The 14,874-nt window shown below is 41.7% G+C and overlaps 2 protein-coding genes across 4 annotated transcripts in view; one reads left to right on the top strand and one right to left on the bottom strand.

Annotated features, from left to right (window-relative positions):
• The window catches only part of rimbp2b (RIMS binding protein 2b), a 142,833-nt gene that overhangs the window by 32,295 nt on the left and 95,664 nt on the right, over nt 1-14,874 (top strand). The window lies entirely within an intron of this gene.
• Nucleotides 11,898-14,159, bottom strand: LOC115581926 (brefeldin A-inhibited guanine nucleotide-exchange protein 1-like). The gene is made up of 4 exons (XM_030417517.1): nt 13,488-14,159; nt 13,153-13,204; nt 12,811-12,949; nt 11,898-12,486 (listed from the first exon to the last, which is right to left on the bottom strand). The coding sequence occupies exons 1-4, from the start codon at nt 13,557-13,559 to the stop codon at nt 12,426-12,428; spliced, it is 324 nt and encodes a 107-aa protein (XP_030273377.1). The 5' UTR covers nt 13,560-14,159; the 3' UTR covers nt 11,898-12,425.

The following is a 14,874-nucleotide window of genomic DNA, read 5'->3' on the forward strand; positions in this document are numbered from 1 at the left end:
GTCCACATGTTCTGGGCTAAGGCTGGCTCTCTTCTTGGAAGCGATGTTACCTGCTGCAGAGAAGAGGCGCTCAGATGGTGTTGAGGTGCCAGGAATGCATAAGTAGGACTTTGCTAACCTGGCCAAGGTGGAATATCTATTCTCATTAGCCTTCCACAAATGTAATGGATTTTCTTTCTTGGGAAGGGGCTTCTCTCCAAAGTATGCGAGGACCTCGTTCCTCACTTGGCTATTGGGATCCTCACCCTCCCCCTCTTTATGCTCTTCTTCACTGCTGGTTTCAGTATCAAGGAGTGAGTCAAGTAAAGAAAGAGGAGTTGTAGGTGCAGGAGCAGCTACAGTAATGGTGGAGGTGACACTGGTTTGCTCATGGACACCATAACACTGCTGCTGATGATCCCTTTTCACTTCGATTGCCTCTGTTTGCACTTTGGCTTGCACCTTAAAGACCTGCTCAGGTGTCAGAAACTTTAGTTTTCTGAACCTCGGGTCCAGGGCAGAGGAGAGGATCACTGTGTTCATTGCTGTGTCAGAGAATGTAGTCTCCTTCTTCCATCGCTGTTGAAGCTGCTCTGTAGCAGTGACTTGGAAAGCCTGCACTGCCGCTGACTCAAAGACAACACTCTGGGTGGACTTCACTAGCCCCTTCACAAGTGGAGGTACTGCAGAGATTGTCGTGTACTTCTCCCCACTCATAAACACAGTGGCACATTCAAAGGGTTTAAGGGCTGTGGAAAGCTCTTCAAGTAGGTTCCACTGGTCAGCTTTTAAGTCAAGGTATCATTTTGCCTCTCTGTGTCAGTCGAGTCGGACAGCGTGGCAGTTACAGGCCACCTTTGCTCAAGTAGTCGGCTAATCATATAAAATGTGCTGTTCCATCTAGTGCTTACATCCTGGACAAGTTTGTGCTGAGGTGTTCCCATTTGTTGCTGTTTTTGTCTCAGTTTGTTGCAGGCTAGCTCACTTTTTCTGAAGTGTTCCACAAGACATCTTGCAGCCCCAACTGCTTTTTCAATGTTTGAGTGCTTCAATGAAGAATTTATCACCAGCTGCAAGGTGTGGCCAGTGCAGCGGACTGAGGACCACCCATGCTTCTCCTCTAGTACTTTTGCTGCAGCCACAATATTGGCACCATTGTCGTGCACAATAGCAATAATTTTGCTTGGGGGAATTTCAAACCTGGCTACTACCTCTTCCAACCATTCTGCAATGTTGGATGCTGAATGTCTTTCCTGGCATGGTTGTAAGACAGATTGACTTCATGTTCCATTCGTCTCCAATGTAATGGCATGTAATGCCAAGGTAGGCTTCCGTGGCTACACTTGTCCACACATCAGTGGTGAGAGCAATTTTGCTCTGGGTGGCTTTTATGTCACTCTTCACTGCTTGGAATGTCTGCTCGTACTTCCTCTCCATTAGCTTAGTAAAATGGGTCCTCGAAGGAAGAGTGTAACCAGGGTTGAGGACGTGAATCATTTGTCTGAATCCTTCATCCTCCACCATTGATAGTGGCCTCATGTCAGTTACCAACATATTCAGGATACCATCAGTCAATGCAGCCGCTTGCTGTGGTGTGCAGACCTTCCTTTGAACGAAGTCACTAATGTTGGGTTGTTTCTTTCTGAAATGAAAGAAACCATATAATGAACGTATATAGTAGCACCATTTACATACCTTGTTGATTTAATTAATAATCTCTTATGTAAAAGGCAAATAAAGACAATGCCACCACATAAAAAACTAAATTGAATAAATTGACATTGGGGATGCAGCATACACCAAAAATAAAACGGAAATGTAACTAATCAGATCAGAACTGGATCAGATATTGTTCAAGTTTCTGTTGTGAAGTAATAAAGGATTCACTTTAGACTGTCTCTGGATAATAGCATGAAATATTTCAGCAACTCCATAATGTTAGTTATACTAAAGTGTCTCTCCAACCTAAATAGATGTAAATAGCTTTATTGAGCCCGGATACATTGATCCATTATGAAATGAACCGGAGATATTTATGTCCGTTACGTTTATTTCGAAATTGGTAACCGTGCGTTTTCTCTCTCAAAACGGAGTCAAATCTGCCGGAGAACGACAAATTATCAGCACCGAGTTGCAACAAAGGGATACTCAAACTAAATAGCTGGCGTGCTGAACTCATGAATGTCTATTGCAACTGAAAACATCACATCAAATGAAGTCGTTGCACTCTCCAAAAAGTTTGTAACACTTTAAACATTAACACACAGCAGTTGTTGCTGCGCTTCGTTAAGCAATCGGATTACTCCTCGTTAACAAATGATTCACTAGCAAGGACCACAACGTCAATGAGATGCGTTTAAGGATTTATTAGTGACGAAGGAAAACGAAGTGTCGAAGATCTTGGTTCTTTTGAGTTCTTCGAGTGCGTTGTGGGGATTCTTGTAGAGAATCCGCCGCCGCTCCCGGGCAGCGACGGACCCCCTCATGGACCTACGAAGGAGAGGAGAGAAAGAAGAAACAGGCAGAGAGAAATGGGGTGGGGGGGAGGGGTGCAGAATACGAGAGCGAAGCAGAGGAGAGGGTCAGGTGGTTATTTATAGAAATGTGGAAGTTGGTGCTGTTGAGGTGTGGTCCTGCTCCTGAAACTTCGCCAATTAAGCTTCAATTAAAAACACATGTGCACGACACAACGGATCAATGTACCCGGGCTATGGATATTTAAAGTTACGTACCGTGAGTTCCCTTCATCCATGGCTCCAACATGTTTCCTCTTCAGGTGCTCCCGCAGTGATGTTGTATACCGTGCCATGCGAGGTCAACGCTGCACATTTTGCAGCTAACTGTCTTCTGTGAAGGCCTTAACGTAAAGTGTTCCCACACTTTTGATGACTTGGGTCATACACTTTTCTCCGTGGTATAATTTATCTCCACACGTTTCTCCACTAAACTATCTATATTGCTTTCCTCCGCCGTTTTTCAGACGTTTCCTCCAGGCAAGGTAGACGGCGTCATCACATGAGCTGCACACGGCACGGCATTGGCTGGCTTACTGCCACCACTTGAGACGTTGCCGCAGCGCATGCAGCGCATGCGCATAACATAGATCCAACGAATCGATGACTAAATTAATCACCAACTATTTTTAGAATCAATTTTAATCGATTTAATCGATTAGTTGTTGCAGCCCTAGTCAAGACACCAAATTACAATACTTGTCATTCAGGCATTCAGGGCTGTGTGGTTTGTCCCGTTTGTCCTAGTGGTGTTGCTGTACCCTGCTGTCCGATTGGCGAATAAGCTCAACCAATTATTCAGGGATATAATGGTGATTGGCATGCCCCCAAGGCCCACCCCCTTACTAACAAAAACCGGCCATTACAAAAAATCAGTCGCGCGCGAGCAGGGTGAAAGTTTTCCGAGCGACGAGAGGAGAGTTGTGCGAGCGAGCAGTCTGCGTGCGCGAGCAGGGGAAAGTATTGCGAGCGGACTCTGCGCACGCTCGAGCTGTTTTTCTCCTTGCAGGCCACAATATTGCTCCAGGGGGCAGAGATGCAGGATAAAAAATAGCTTGCGAGTGCTTGGAAAAGTGCTCGGGAAAAAAAAATACGTGCGCGGATGTATTTGTCTTCTGTAGTTTTTTTATTGACCTCTTTGCCTGTCATGTTTTCCTATTCAGGGTTCTCCCCAGACGGTGGAACAGCGGCGCTGCGCCGCTCTACCGCTCGGTCAGCGCCGCTATACTCCGCGCGTGACAGTGTCGAGCGTCCGTCCGTCCGTCCGTCCGTCCGCCGTCCCCCGGTTGACGGCTAGGAGCTCCCGGCTGACGGCGATGAGCGTCCGTCCGTCCCCCGGCTGACGGAGTTGATGACCGGCTGTCCGTACGTCCGTGTCTCTCCCCCCGGACTGACGTTGACGAGCGGTCGCCCCCCCCCCCCCCGGACTGACGTTGACGAGCGGTCGCGCACCCCCCCCCCCGGACAGAAGGTGCGCCGCTATACAAAGAATTTCTGGGGAGAACCCTGCTATTCCTTCCCTACAGATTGTATTGCAAACGTTATGACCAAAGATTAAATTGGGCCGAAGCCCTCCGGAGCTCAGCTCCGCCTCCTCACCTCGTCAGTACAGCCAGCAGGAGCTGAACTCCCTCTGCTTCAGTGCTTCATTGTAATTATGGGTGTAACTATCATTATATGACTTTTTAAAATCATTAATTTGGATCCCCATCAATACATCAGCCTGTTCACTCAGCGCTGTTTTCAGAGCGCTGTGTCAGAGCTTCATTACTGAATCCGTTCCGCTCGTTTATTGAGATAAAACCTGAACCAATGAAACTCCAGTCCACGCATACACACGGTGCTGCTGTCGCACAGTAGGTGGGTGAAGTAACTGTCACAGCAAAATGTTAACTTTGTTAATTTACTGAAACTAAATGTCTGTATTTTTCACCTTTTTGTGATGAAGTCTCTACATAGCTAATGCTATGTTAGCAAATTGTTAAAAAGGTGAGGAGGGCGAGTAGTTTTCATTTGATTAACTGCCCTCCTCATTAGCTAAACGTAGACGAGCTAATGCTAAGTAAATGAAATATGTAAATGTAAATATGTATCACGCTGATGGTGCAGGGAAAAAAAATAATATTTTGAGAGATAATGGCCGCTGAGTGAAGAAGGGCTCCCCCTCCTTACAAAAGCCAATTTAACCACTGGTTATGACAATAATAGAGCTGAATCTAATCTTTATCCATTGCTGGCATTATTAATCTTCTCCATCTGACCACTTGTATGATTTGGCACGTGGATGCTTCAGGCAGCAAGTCCGCACTCAGGTAATGACCAGTAATTGAGTGTCCTGTAAATTGGCAGTGATGGTTAGAGAGCGTCTCCCAGATGGGAGCCAAAGGCGTCTGTTTTGGCTGCGATTGTGCCAGACTCCTGCAGGGTGAGAGCCTCACTCTTCATCTCCTCCTGGGCACCACCTGTCTCCCATTACTGGTCACAAGATCTCTTCACCCACACCCTAATATGAAAACTCTGCACATCAGAGCCTGTCTGGTTTTGCTGAGGCCAAAAGACAAGTCTAACATCTCATAATAATCAATTCACAGACAGGAAGCCATTCTAACTCACCTGTTTACAAGCACATGATCCTCTACATCAGGCCACATATGACCTTCCTCTTTTATTTTTCTCTTGCTCTGGCTTTAGAGAACCATTAATGGGTGCCTCTGTGGGGCCAGGAGCTCTTGGCAGGCGTTGTAGATTGGGCTGAGGGAGGGATGTTAAAGCCTGGTGCAGGGGCTCAGGTTAGAAAAAGCAACAACCTGTGTAGTCTCCGTCTGAATACAATGGAAACAATCCAGTGTCAAGCATGCATGCCAGCTCTCGACTGTTCACAGCAGCATTGTACAAACTATATTTTGTCAACATGAAGTTTGTTCCCCTTTGACCAAGGATATAAAAGTTAAGGTGTACTCATTATATTGCAATCTGGAGAGCAAACTAATTGCTCAGCAGCTGTTGAAATGTAGTTAATGAATGGAATGGCGATGGAGAGCTGTTCCCTGTATCCAGTACAGCTCCTCCCTGCAGGATGGAGCAGCATATGTCTGTGGCGCTGGCTCAGGATCAAATGGGAAGACAAGCCACCTCAGCTGGTGACAGGCCCTGAGCCTTTAACGCCCCTAACGCCCTGAGCTCTCACTGTGTTGAGCAGTAAGATGGTTTAATTTAGCTGCAGCCAGTGTAAAATTAATGTTTGTAAAGAGTTTATCATTAAATTCATTTGAACTGAGCTTTGAGTTGGGGCAAAGGATGGGGATGCACCTACAGAGCTTATACCGGTTGGTCTGTCAAAGTCAGCTTCAAGAATGTTATGATTTGACATCAAAATTATCCTTAGATTAATTAAAGCTATTTATGATGTTCTCCCAATAATAGATCTGGGCAACATTCACATTTCAACCGGTACCAATCTTGGAATTTCCTTACCAGCACCCATCTGTACTTTTTTCAGTACTTTTCATTCTCTGTAATAACAAAATAATAAAGACCTGCATTTCTTCAAAGGAGGAAGCACTTTAAAACACATGAGGAAACTGTTTTTACTCTGCACACTTTACTCAACCTAACTGGATGGAATATCAGCACAGTACTGGACTATATAAAGATATATAAATAACTTTCAAAATGAGCATTCATGGTCTATTGTCTAAGTCTAGTCTGCTTGATCCAAAGAAGAGGAAACATCAGCGTTGTCTTATCAGTTTTGTCACTAAAGCAGTGCTTGTAAACTGTAATATTTCCTGGATAATACTGTAATTCACATACTGTTGGTATTGTACATACTACAACACCTCATATGCTGTTTCTCAGTACTAAAGAGAATGTTGGTAAGGAATTCTGGAGGCAGCCTGTGGCTGAGATTTGACAAGTAAAAATGCTACTGTATGATAACCACAACTGTGAAAAAGCCCTGTTATCTCACTAGAGAATTAATAACCTGTAGGTGTCGAAGTTGTTGATGCCTCTTTGTTCACATTGCTGGCTTTCAGGCTATCAAAGACAGTATACTCTTCATTTTTTTTGACCTGGTGTTGCCCTTGTCAGAATTGTATTTTTATTCTAATTATTGCACTGACTTACTTGATCTCTCTCTTACTCTCTATAACTTTACTTTAAAGATGAGCACTCAGGTACCAGAATTGGGCACCAATCAGTTGAACACAGATCGGTACTCTGGTGCCAATATAATTCGGTCAGTACCCTTAAAAGTAACCACCTCATAACATACCCTGCCTGATGAACATCAGAATATGCTTAGACTCCATTCCTTGAGGGACCGTTATATTGGACCTAGAAAAGGCCCACCTAATATATTCTGGAAGGCACTTGACTGAAGAATAATGGCTTAAGTCTGAGACAAGGCTCTGTTGTCTGTCTTTTTGTCATTTTTTTTCTCATGACATTTCACCATATTTGTGATATTAGTCATGCTGTGTTATGTGTACAAATGGGGAGGGACTGTGTTATTGTAGGGTTAGGGAGTTTATCAGAGGTATCTGGTTTCTCTGTAAGATAAATGTCAAATCTGTGCACGTTGATTTGTTCTGTCTGGTGGATGCATAATTACTGATAAAAATAAGTAATAAAAAATCATCTAAAGCATACTGGAATGGCTTTATCTTACATTTTATTAGGATATAACTATTTTAATTGCATCACAGATCGTCCACGCATCTTTTTTTAAGTGAACATCCTTTTTAGTGAGGCCTTGTAGAAATGATAAATCATAAGGTCCTCCCACATAAATTAAATTTGTGGGGGATACAATGGGCATGCTGAACCTCCAGCCATGGCGATAGGCTTAGTGTAATGGAATAACTGGAAAGATGTGGGTGGCAGTTCAAAATATAGGAAATCGATATAAGACTGCATGTTAGAGCTAGACAGCTTTCTCATCTCATTCATGTGAGGATATTTACGATTATACCCATTTCGAAATTCACCACGATCAACTTATCCTGAGAGTTTTAATCATGATCCGCAATAAATCCTTATATTGTCCCATCCTTGGAGGTGTTACAGTTGAACACTGGTGGTGATGCACTGGGTGGAGAGGGAGCCACTGGGTGGAGAGGGAGCCTCTGTGTTTCAACTCTTCAGTCAGATTTATAAATTACAGGTGTAGTTAAATACATTTTTTTGGACATAATGAGCACAGCTAAACCATCATAAGTGGGATAAAGGCTGCACCGGTTTGGATCTGAAGGATCACCGAATATACCTCATAATTATCCATCTTAGTCTATCTTGACATTTCATAGGTCAGTGATTTTGCATTACCAGGGACATCAGGATAACACTGGATCAGAACAAATAGGACAGCATGTAATATTTTGTGTTATAATCAGCTTATCTGGTTGGGGCCCAAGTGTGCAGACAAACAGGCCGCCTGGTTCGATGTGAATTAATTTGATGGTGGCAGGTTTGAGAGACTCTCTCTCTCTGTTAGCTTCTGACTGAGAGGGGCGCAGATGTGAGAGCACAACTCCCTGCAGACAGGGAGTGAGTGATACTGGCAGAATCCTGAAAGCATGAGGGCTGCTCTTTTTACTGTTTTGACTTTTTTCTAATCAAATTTCTTAACTGCTTAATTTGTATGTAATTTCTATGTGCCACTAGTCATTATCGTTTGGATAATGGGTGCAACATTGAACTTATACATATAGTAGAGCAATGTACTTTATACAGTTTTTAACATCAGATCAATGTTATTTTTCCACCAATTTGACATTTTATACCTAGTGGTTATGACCTCCATCAATAGTGTGGGACATACTAGGCATCAGTGTTATAGTACAAAAGTTCAAGCCGGATCCCAAAGGAACAGTTCACCCAAAAAGGAAAATTCAGTCATTATCTACTCTCTCGCATGCTGCTGAAAAGTTTGGTAGTCCACAAAACATTTCTGGAGCTTCACAGTTGCAGCATTCTCCTAAACAACTGAGGTAAATGGGGACTTGTTTTAAAATGGAAATAAATAATTGAAAAAAGATGAGATAGAACTTTATCAATCCCGAAGGGTTTTGTTATGCTGAATATTACAACAAAAAATTACAGGACAATAGAAAAACCAGGGTCACACACTGGGTTGTTTTACAGAGAAGCTCCAGAAATGTTTTTTAGGGGGGGTCTCAAGATGCTTTTTTTTCTGTGGTGACCTGACAGAGAACAGGTCACACAAATATAGTAACATCATATGTTTGATTGGAAAAAAAAGTTCCCGCCGGGCAGATGTTTTGCAGGTACAGCAGAGTGATGCATAGGTTAACTAAGTAATTTTGTTATTTGAATTACCAAATTACAGTCTGTTAATGCATAGTCATGTTTTTCTGTGGTTCTCTGTGGCCAACAGGCTGCTAGAGAGAATAAACACATGCTGTGTTAGCCTTGCCCCACAAGTACCTTGATTTCCTGTGTGTGCAGTTGCATCATATTAGTGAGTCCTGATTCGTGGTTCGTTTGTTTTCCTGTTTGCTCCCCTGCTCAATTTCCGATGACTGAGCCTTTCGAGGATGCCTCTTTCATACCTTATCATTGTACTATAACCTTCAACTACTGAACCTGTTTACCTGTGAAATGTTCCAAACAGATGTGCCACAATTCCCAGTCTTTTGTTGCCCCTGTCCCAACTTGTTAGAAACATGTTACTGGCATAACATTCATAATAAGTAAATATTAAAAAAGATCTACAAAATGGCTGAGGTAAAACATTAGATATACTGTCTGTGCTGTTTCAATTGAGTATATGTCAAAAAGGATCAGCAAATTATCACATTCAGTTTTATTTAGGTTGTATACATTATCCCAACTTTTTTTAGAATCTGTTATATTGATTATTTTCATATTCATTTTAGGGTATTTATACAAGTAAATCTGTCCTCTTCTGAAAGTAAAATATTACAGTCCACATTTTGACCTTCAGTTGAGGTTGATGGCAGTGTAGCAACATTGAAAATCTAATGTGAGTGCAAGCTGAGTCTTGTTCTGGTACCTACCATATTTTCTGAAATTGTGCTTGGACATTATTTTAGTAACCATGGCATTCCCTTCTATAAAATCTTACTGGATTGTTTATACTGTATTTTGAAATGTTTAATGCCACAGTAAGAATCTCACAGTTCTTATTGTGCATTTGGCCAAACGTTTGATTGATTGTGCAGGTACTTGTTGATAACAATTGGGAGGCACTGTAATTTGCACCTTTTTTGATAATGAAATTGCGAGGGAAAAAAAGATGTGTTTTTGGTAGCGCTTGTGAAGATTGATATCCAGCCTACGAATAAGCTCTGTCTGAGAAAGGTTTAAAGGGGCAGTGTGTTAGATATGCCCAAACATTTTTTTTCAAAAATGATCAACAGTGTAAAGAAACAACATTGGTGACATTTTGTCAAAGTTGTCTATGTACTGTGTTACAGAGACGTCTATGAAGTTATTATGCTAACCGGCTAGCTCCAGCCCGCCGCGTCTCGTAATGCCTCTTTTTTTACCTCAAAAGGTGGTGGTATGATAGCTGCAATAGTTTCAGCTGGGAGATGGGAAAGCGGCAAGATCGCTGCTTCGTCTAATAAGTAAGTAAAATGCAGTGGCGAACCGTGGCCCTGGACCCTGGGCCTTCACTTGGACCATCGGGCCACACTTGGCAATAAACAATCAAACAAAGCAATAAAAATAATAGCCAGAGCCCTACATGTGACATGCAAGGTCAGCATATCCTCCTGAGACAGGGAAGAAAAACATTTTTTTGTAAATAATTAAATTAATTGTTGTAATAAACATATCACCAAGATGATTTTCTCAAAAATGTTATTGATTTATTGTTTATAACCTGTCCCTTGTAGTGGACATCAGGGTCACTCTTTTCCACAAAAAGTACATTACAAGGCACGATTTGGTAATGATAAAATAATGCATTTACCTTTGAATTCTTTCTCATTTGAACAACACATTTTAAAATCTGGGCTACTGCCTTCCTCTCTTCCTCCTCATCTCCTGACAGCTCAATGTCTTACTCTCCCTAAATAATCTTAGACAAAATCTTTCCTGCCTCTGTTTCCTGAAGTATGGAAAATGGTTGGAAATGAGAAGAAGCAAGTCCCACTGTCCCCCACAAAGGACATGGGTTAAAATGTGTATTTTGAAAGGCTTAACATTAACATACAAGTCTAATCTTCTATCTTAATATAATATAGTTAAGACTCTCATAAATAAAGAACATCCTCAGGATAAACAGAAACATTATTTCTGTATAAATTTGATCACTCAACTCTCTTACTGGCATAAAATGTTTTGGTTGCAATTCCCACCATTTTGAAAAGACAGAAGATGAGCTCTGTTGACCACACCCTCCTTGTGTGTTACATCACTAGAAAGCCCAGGATGTGCTTTACACAGGACAGTAGGACTCAAATAAACTGCATGCATTTTTGAAATAAAGGCCCCAGTGTCATGTTCACTACATTGGACAAAAATTAATTGCTGGGTCTTAAAGGTTTCTTTGCCCTAAATGACTTCACAACACACAAAGGCCATTCAGTAAAACAAGGCACACAAAGCTGGCTATATGACATCACTACATCTAATTATGACATGTAAAACAATTGGATTATTTTGTGAAAACAAATGATACAAGCAAATCATATTGACTTATTTCGCATATATAGTACCGGTCAAAAGTTTAGACACACCGTCTCATTCAATGATTTTTCTTCATTTTTATTATTTTCTACATTGTAGATTAATATTGAAGACATCAAAACTATGATGGAACACTTATGGAATTATGTAGTAAACAAAAAAGTGTTAAACAAACCAGAATATGTTTTATATTTTAGTAGTCACCTGGAATGATTTTTAATTAACAGGTGTGTCTTGCCAAGAGTTAATTTGTGTTATTTCTTGCCTTCTTAATGTGTTTGAGACCATCAGTTGTGTTGTGCAGAGGTACTGTTGGTACACAGTTCTATACAGTAAATAGCCCTATTTGATTACTATTCTTATCCATATTATGGCAAGAACCACTCAACTAAGTAAAGAGAAACGTCAACTGATGGTCTGAAAACAAATTAAGAAGGCAAGAAATTACACAAATTACTCTTGACAAGGCACATCTGTTAATTGAAAACAATTCCAGGTGACTACCTCTTGAGGCTGATTTAGAGAATACCAAGAGTGTGCAAAGCTGTCATCAAAGCAAAAGGTGGTTACTTTGAAGAATCTAAAATATAAAACATATTCTGGTTTGTTTAACACTTTTTTGTTTACTACATAATTCCATGTGTTCCTTCATAGTTTTGATGTCTTCAATATTAATCTACAATGTTAAATATAATAACAATAAAGAAAAACCATTGAATGAGAAGGTGTGTCCAAACTTTTGACTGGTACTATATGATTAGCTGGAATGAAAGTAAAATATCTAGAATATTCATCTATTCCCTTGAAATATATTCCATCTGAACACATCAGCAATAAGGGTAACTCTCAGTTGTTTATCAGTAGTTTTATCCAGTGGAGGTATCGCTGCAGCTTGTACAAGACATTACTGTTTTATTCTGAAAATAAGTACTCTGTGTGTGTGTGGTGACGAGGTTAAGAGTTTCAAATGGGTGGTAGCAGATAGCTGATTGACACCAGTCAAGTGTCTGTCATAAACCACATGGAGGGCCCTGAGGTGACATAGAGTCGCAGCAGTAGAGCTCTGTGTTCCAGGCTGTTTGTGGTGCAGCATCACTGGGCCTCCTCCCCAGCCTCCTACCCCACCTGTGTCTGCCTCTTGCTCAACATGTGGCGGTTGAGGTTCTGGTTTGGGCTCAGGTAGCTGTGCGATGTAAATCACAAGGCCGATGTGCTGATCAAACTTTCTTAGAACAGCCCGGCGCTCAGGGATCAGGTCGAACTCCATGATCTCACACAGCAGAGGGTGGTATCTGGAGACATGAGCCTTGACCTGAGAGTAGAGGTGAGATGAGACAGAGAGAGTGAGAGAGACAGAAAAAACACTTTTAGGCACTTAAATCTCATTTATATCAGTCATCGTCTGTGGGCATATTGTGGTACGTCACAGGGGGACTGAAAGTTATAACTGCAATGATGGGTGTCAGAACAATATGAGAAGAGTGTTGCATCTACTTAGAAATCATATTAGATATCAATGGAGGTAGGTGAATAGGTGCAATTCTCATATCCACTGACTACCATCCACTACCACTTAAGGGTCAACAGTCACAGTGATGGTGCAGTGGGATATGAACGTGTCACGTTTGTTCCTTACTTGAGCAGCCGTCTCTGGACCTCCTCCCAGGCGTTCTGGCGAATCTTGTTTGTGTTCATACGAAACAGGATGCGCAGGCCACACGTCAGACTGCTGGTCTCCTGCTCCGACAGGTTGGGCTTCGACTTTCCTTTGAAACCTTGACCACTCACACATACAGATGCACACAGTTACAGTCACAGCCATTTTAATTTTTCTATTATGATACATTATCTCCAAACTGCTTCAAGAAGCAACACAGCCTGAAGAGCTAATCACAGTCTAACTAAGTGTCCATTTCCTTTGACCTGGCAACTGAACAAATGCAAAGCAACAAGGTGCAGACAGTGATTTCTTCCCTACCTGCTTTCCACAGTAGGGTCCTCTGCTGGTCTTCAAACATCACATTCAGCCCCTTGGGAAATGCACACACACATTAATTCATCCTGTTCGGTAGAGCTTATGCTCTAAGCACAACATGCTTATATTCTGTCAAACTTAAAATGTTAGTAAGAGGTACATGTGTATTGAATATTTTGAATATCTATTTTTTTGCTGCTTCAACAAACCAATAACATTCATGGTCTATCTAATTTGATGCACAGTTGTGGCACCTTTACAGTAAGAAATAAATGTATGTATAAAGCAGGGCCTATTATTATGGTTAACGTTATTGAAAAAAAGGTAACGTTACTCACCAAATGAAGATCACTTAAAAATGAAGTCCATCCTGCGATCCTTTTTAACAAAGTGTGCAATGACTGGGTCATACAGCCCAGCTGCGATGTTTTTGAGCTGCTTTGGTCAAACAACTCAAATTATTGAATCCCGCGCTGCACCGGGCCCCTTGACTGGACTGAAAAGTAGGCAATCCCAGCAGTACAGTTTGTTGGTGCGCGGGCTGCCCGTTAGCCAGGGGAAATGTTAGCGGCTGTAACGTTAGCTAACGTTAACTGCTAGCTTGAGAATGCCTCTTGTAGCTCTTGCTAGATTGCACCAATCCTGGCAAGGCGGGTGATGGTCGAACTTTCTGGACAATTTCAAGTTTATCCTGAAAAGGCAATCTTGAAAATGGAGTTTCAATAAATCCAGTAATCACACAGTTTTCGTTACTACTATTTATCTATTTGTCCCCTGCTCGTTCTTCTCTTCACTCCCTCGCTGAAAACCTTTGCGGGTTGTCCTGCTTATATACGTTCATGCTAGGTATTCGCGAATGCCCGGAAGATGCCGTGAAATGATCCCGCCACCACCTCAGTGAAATATGATTGGCTAAGACACCTGTCAATGTCAAATTCATGCCACATTCACTTGAATAGAGCTCAACAGTGACCGCCCACTTTTTTAACGGCTCCGGTTCCGGAAGTGAATTTGCCATTCATTTACTCCATTGACGTTTCATAAAATCCTTGTATAAAGAGTTTTAGGCCTGGAACCAAGCCAATCAGCTAGCAGATGAATCGTGACCACAAAACATTTAATTCGGCGCAAAAAAATGTTGGAAAACTGAGAAAAAAGCAAAGGTACAAGACTGTGTACATAATTATCTTAAGAGTAAAGCAACTACTCACCCCATAAACCATTGCGAATGTAACAGCGACGTCTCTGATTGGTGGAGTTCGCTGTTACCATGTAAATGTTTACCGAACCCGCAAATTTCATGTTCGGCTGAACCCTTAATAAACTCTTCTCCTCATCACTAAATGAACGCAGTAGGTCAGAAAGTGAAATCATGGTCGCTCTGTGGTAAATGATCGTAGAGTTCAGTGTTAGCAGTAACTAGCTAACATGAAATTCGCGGGTTTGGTAAACATTTCCATGGTAACAGCGAGCTCCACCAATCAGAGATGTCGCTGTTGCACTATAGGATTGTGGGTAGTGTAGTACTTATCCATGACATCGCGAATAAAACATGTTTTTCTCAAAACAAGAATGATATCATACGGACTTGTGGCTTCTACAGGATCATATATCATCGTTTGACAATCTGATAGCTCGTGGTGAGTCTATTTTGGATGGTTACGACATTATGGCCAATAATCAAAATCTATATGCAGAATATGATTGGCATTTTCACTTCCGGAA

The sequence above is a fragment of the Sparus aurata genome, chromosome 5, assembly GCF_900880675.1.
Source record: "Sparus aurata chromosome 5, fSpaAur1.1, whole genome shotgun sequence".
In the NCBI taxonomy this organism is placed as follows: domain Eukaryota; kingdom Metazoa; phylum Chordata; class Actinopteri; order Spariformes; family Sparidae; genus Sparus; species Sparus aurata.

What these genes read in the sequence shown, in the direction of transcription:
- LOC115581926 (XM_030417517.1), bottom strand. Translation starts at nt 13,559, where the DNA reads ATGACCCAGTCATTGCACACTTTGTTAAAAAGGATCGCAGGATGGACT. An exon ending in GACCCTACTGTGGAAAGCAG is followed by an intron (nt 12,950 to 13,152) that starts GTAGGGAAGAAA and finishes TGAGTGGTCAAG; the next exon opens with GTTTCAAAGGAAAGTCGAAG. An exon ending in GTCCAGAGACGGCTGCTCAA is followed by an intron (nt 12,487 to 12,810) that starts GTAAGGAACAAA and finishes CTCTACTCTCAG; the next exon opens with GTCAAGGCTCATGTCTCCAG.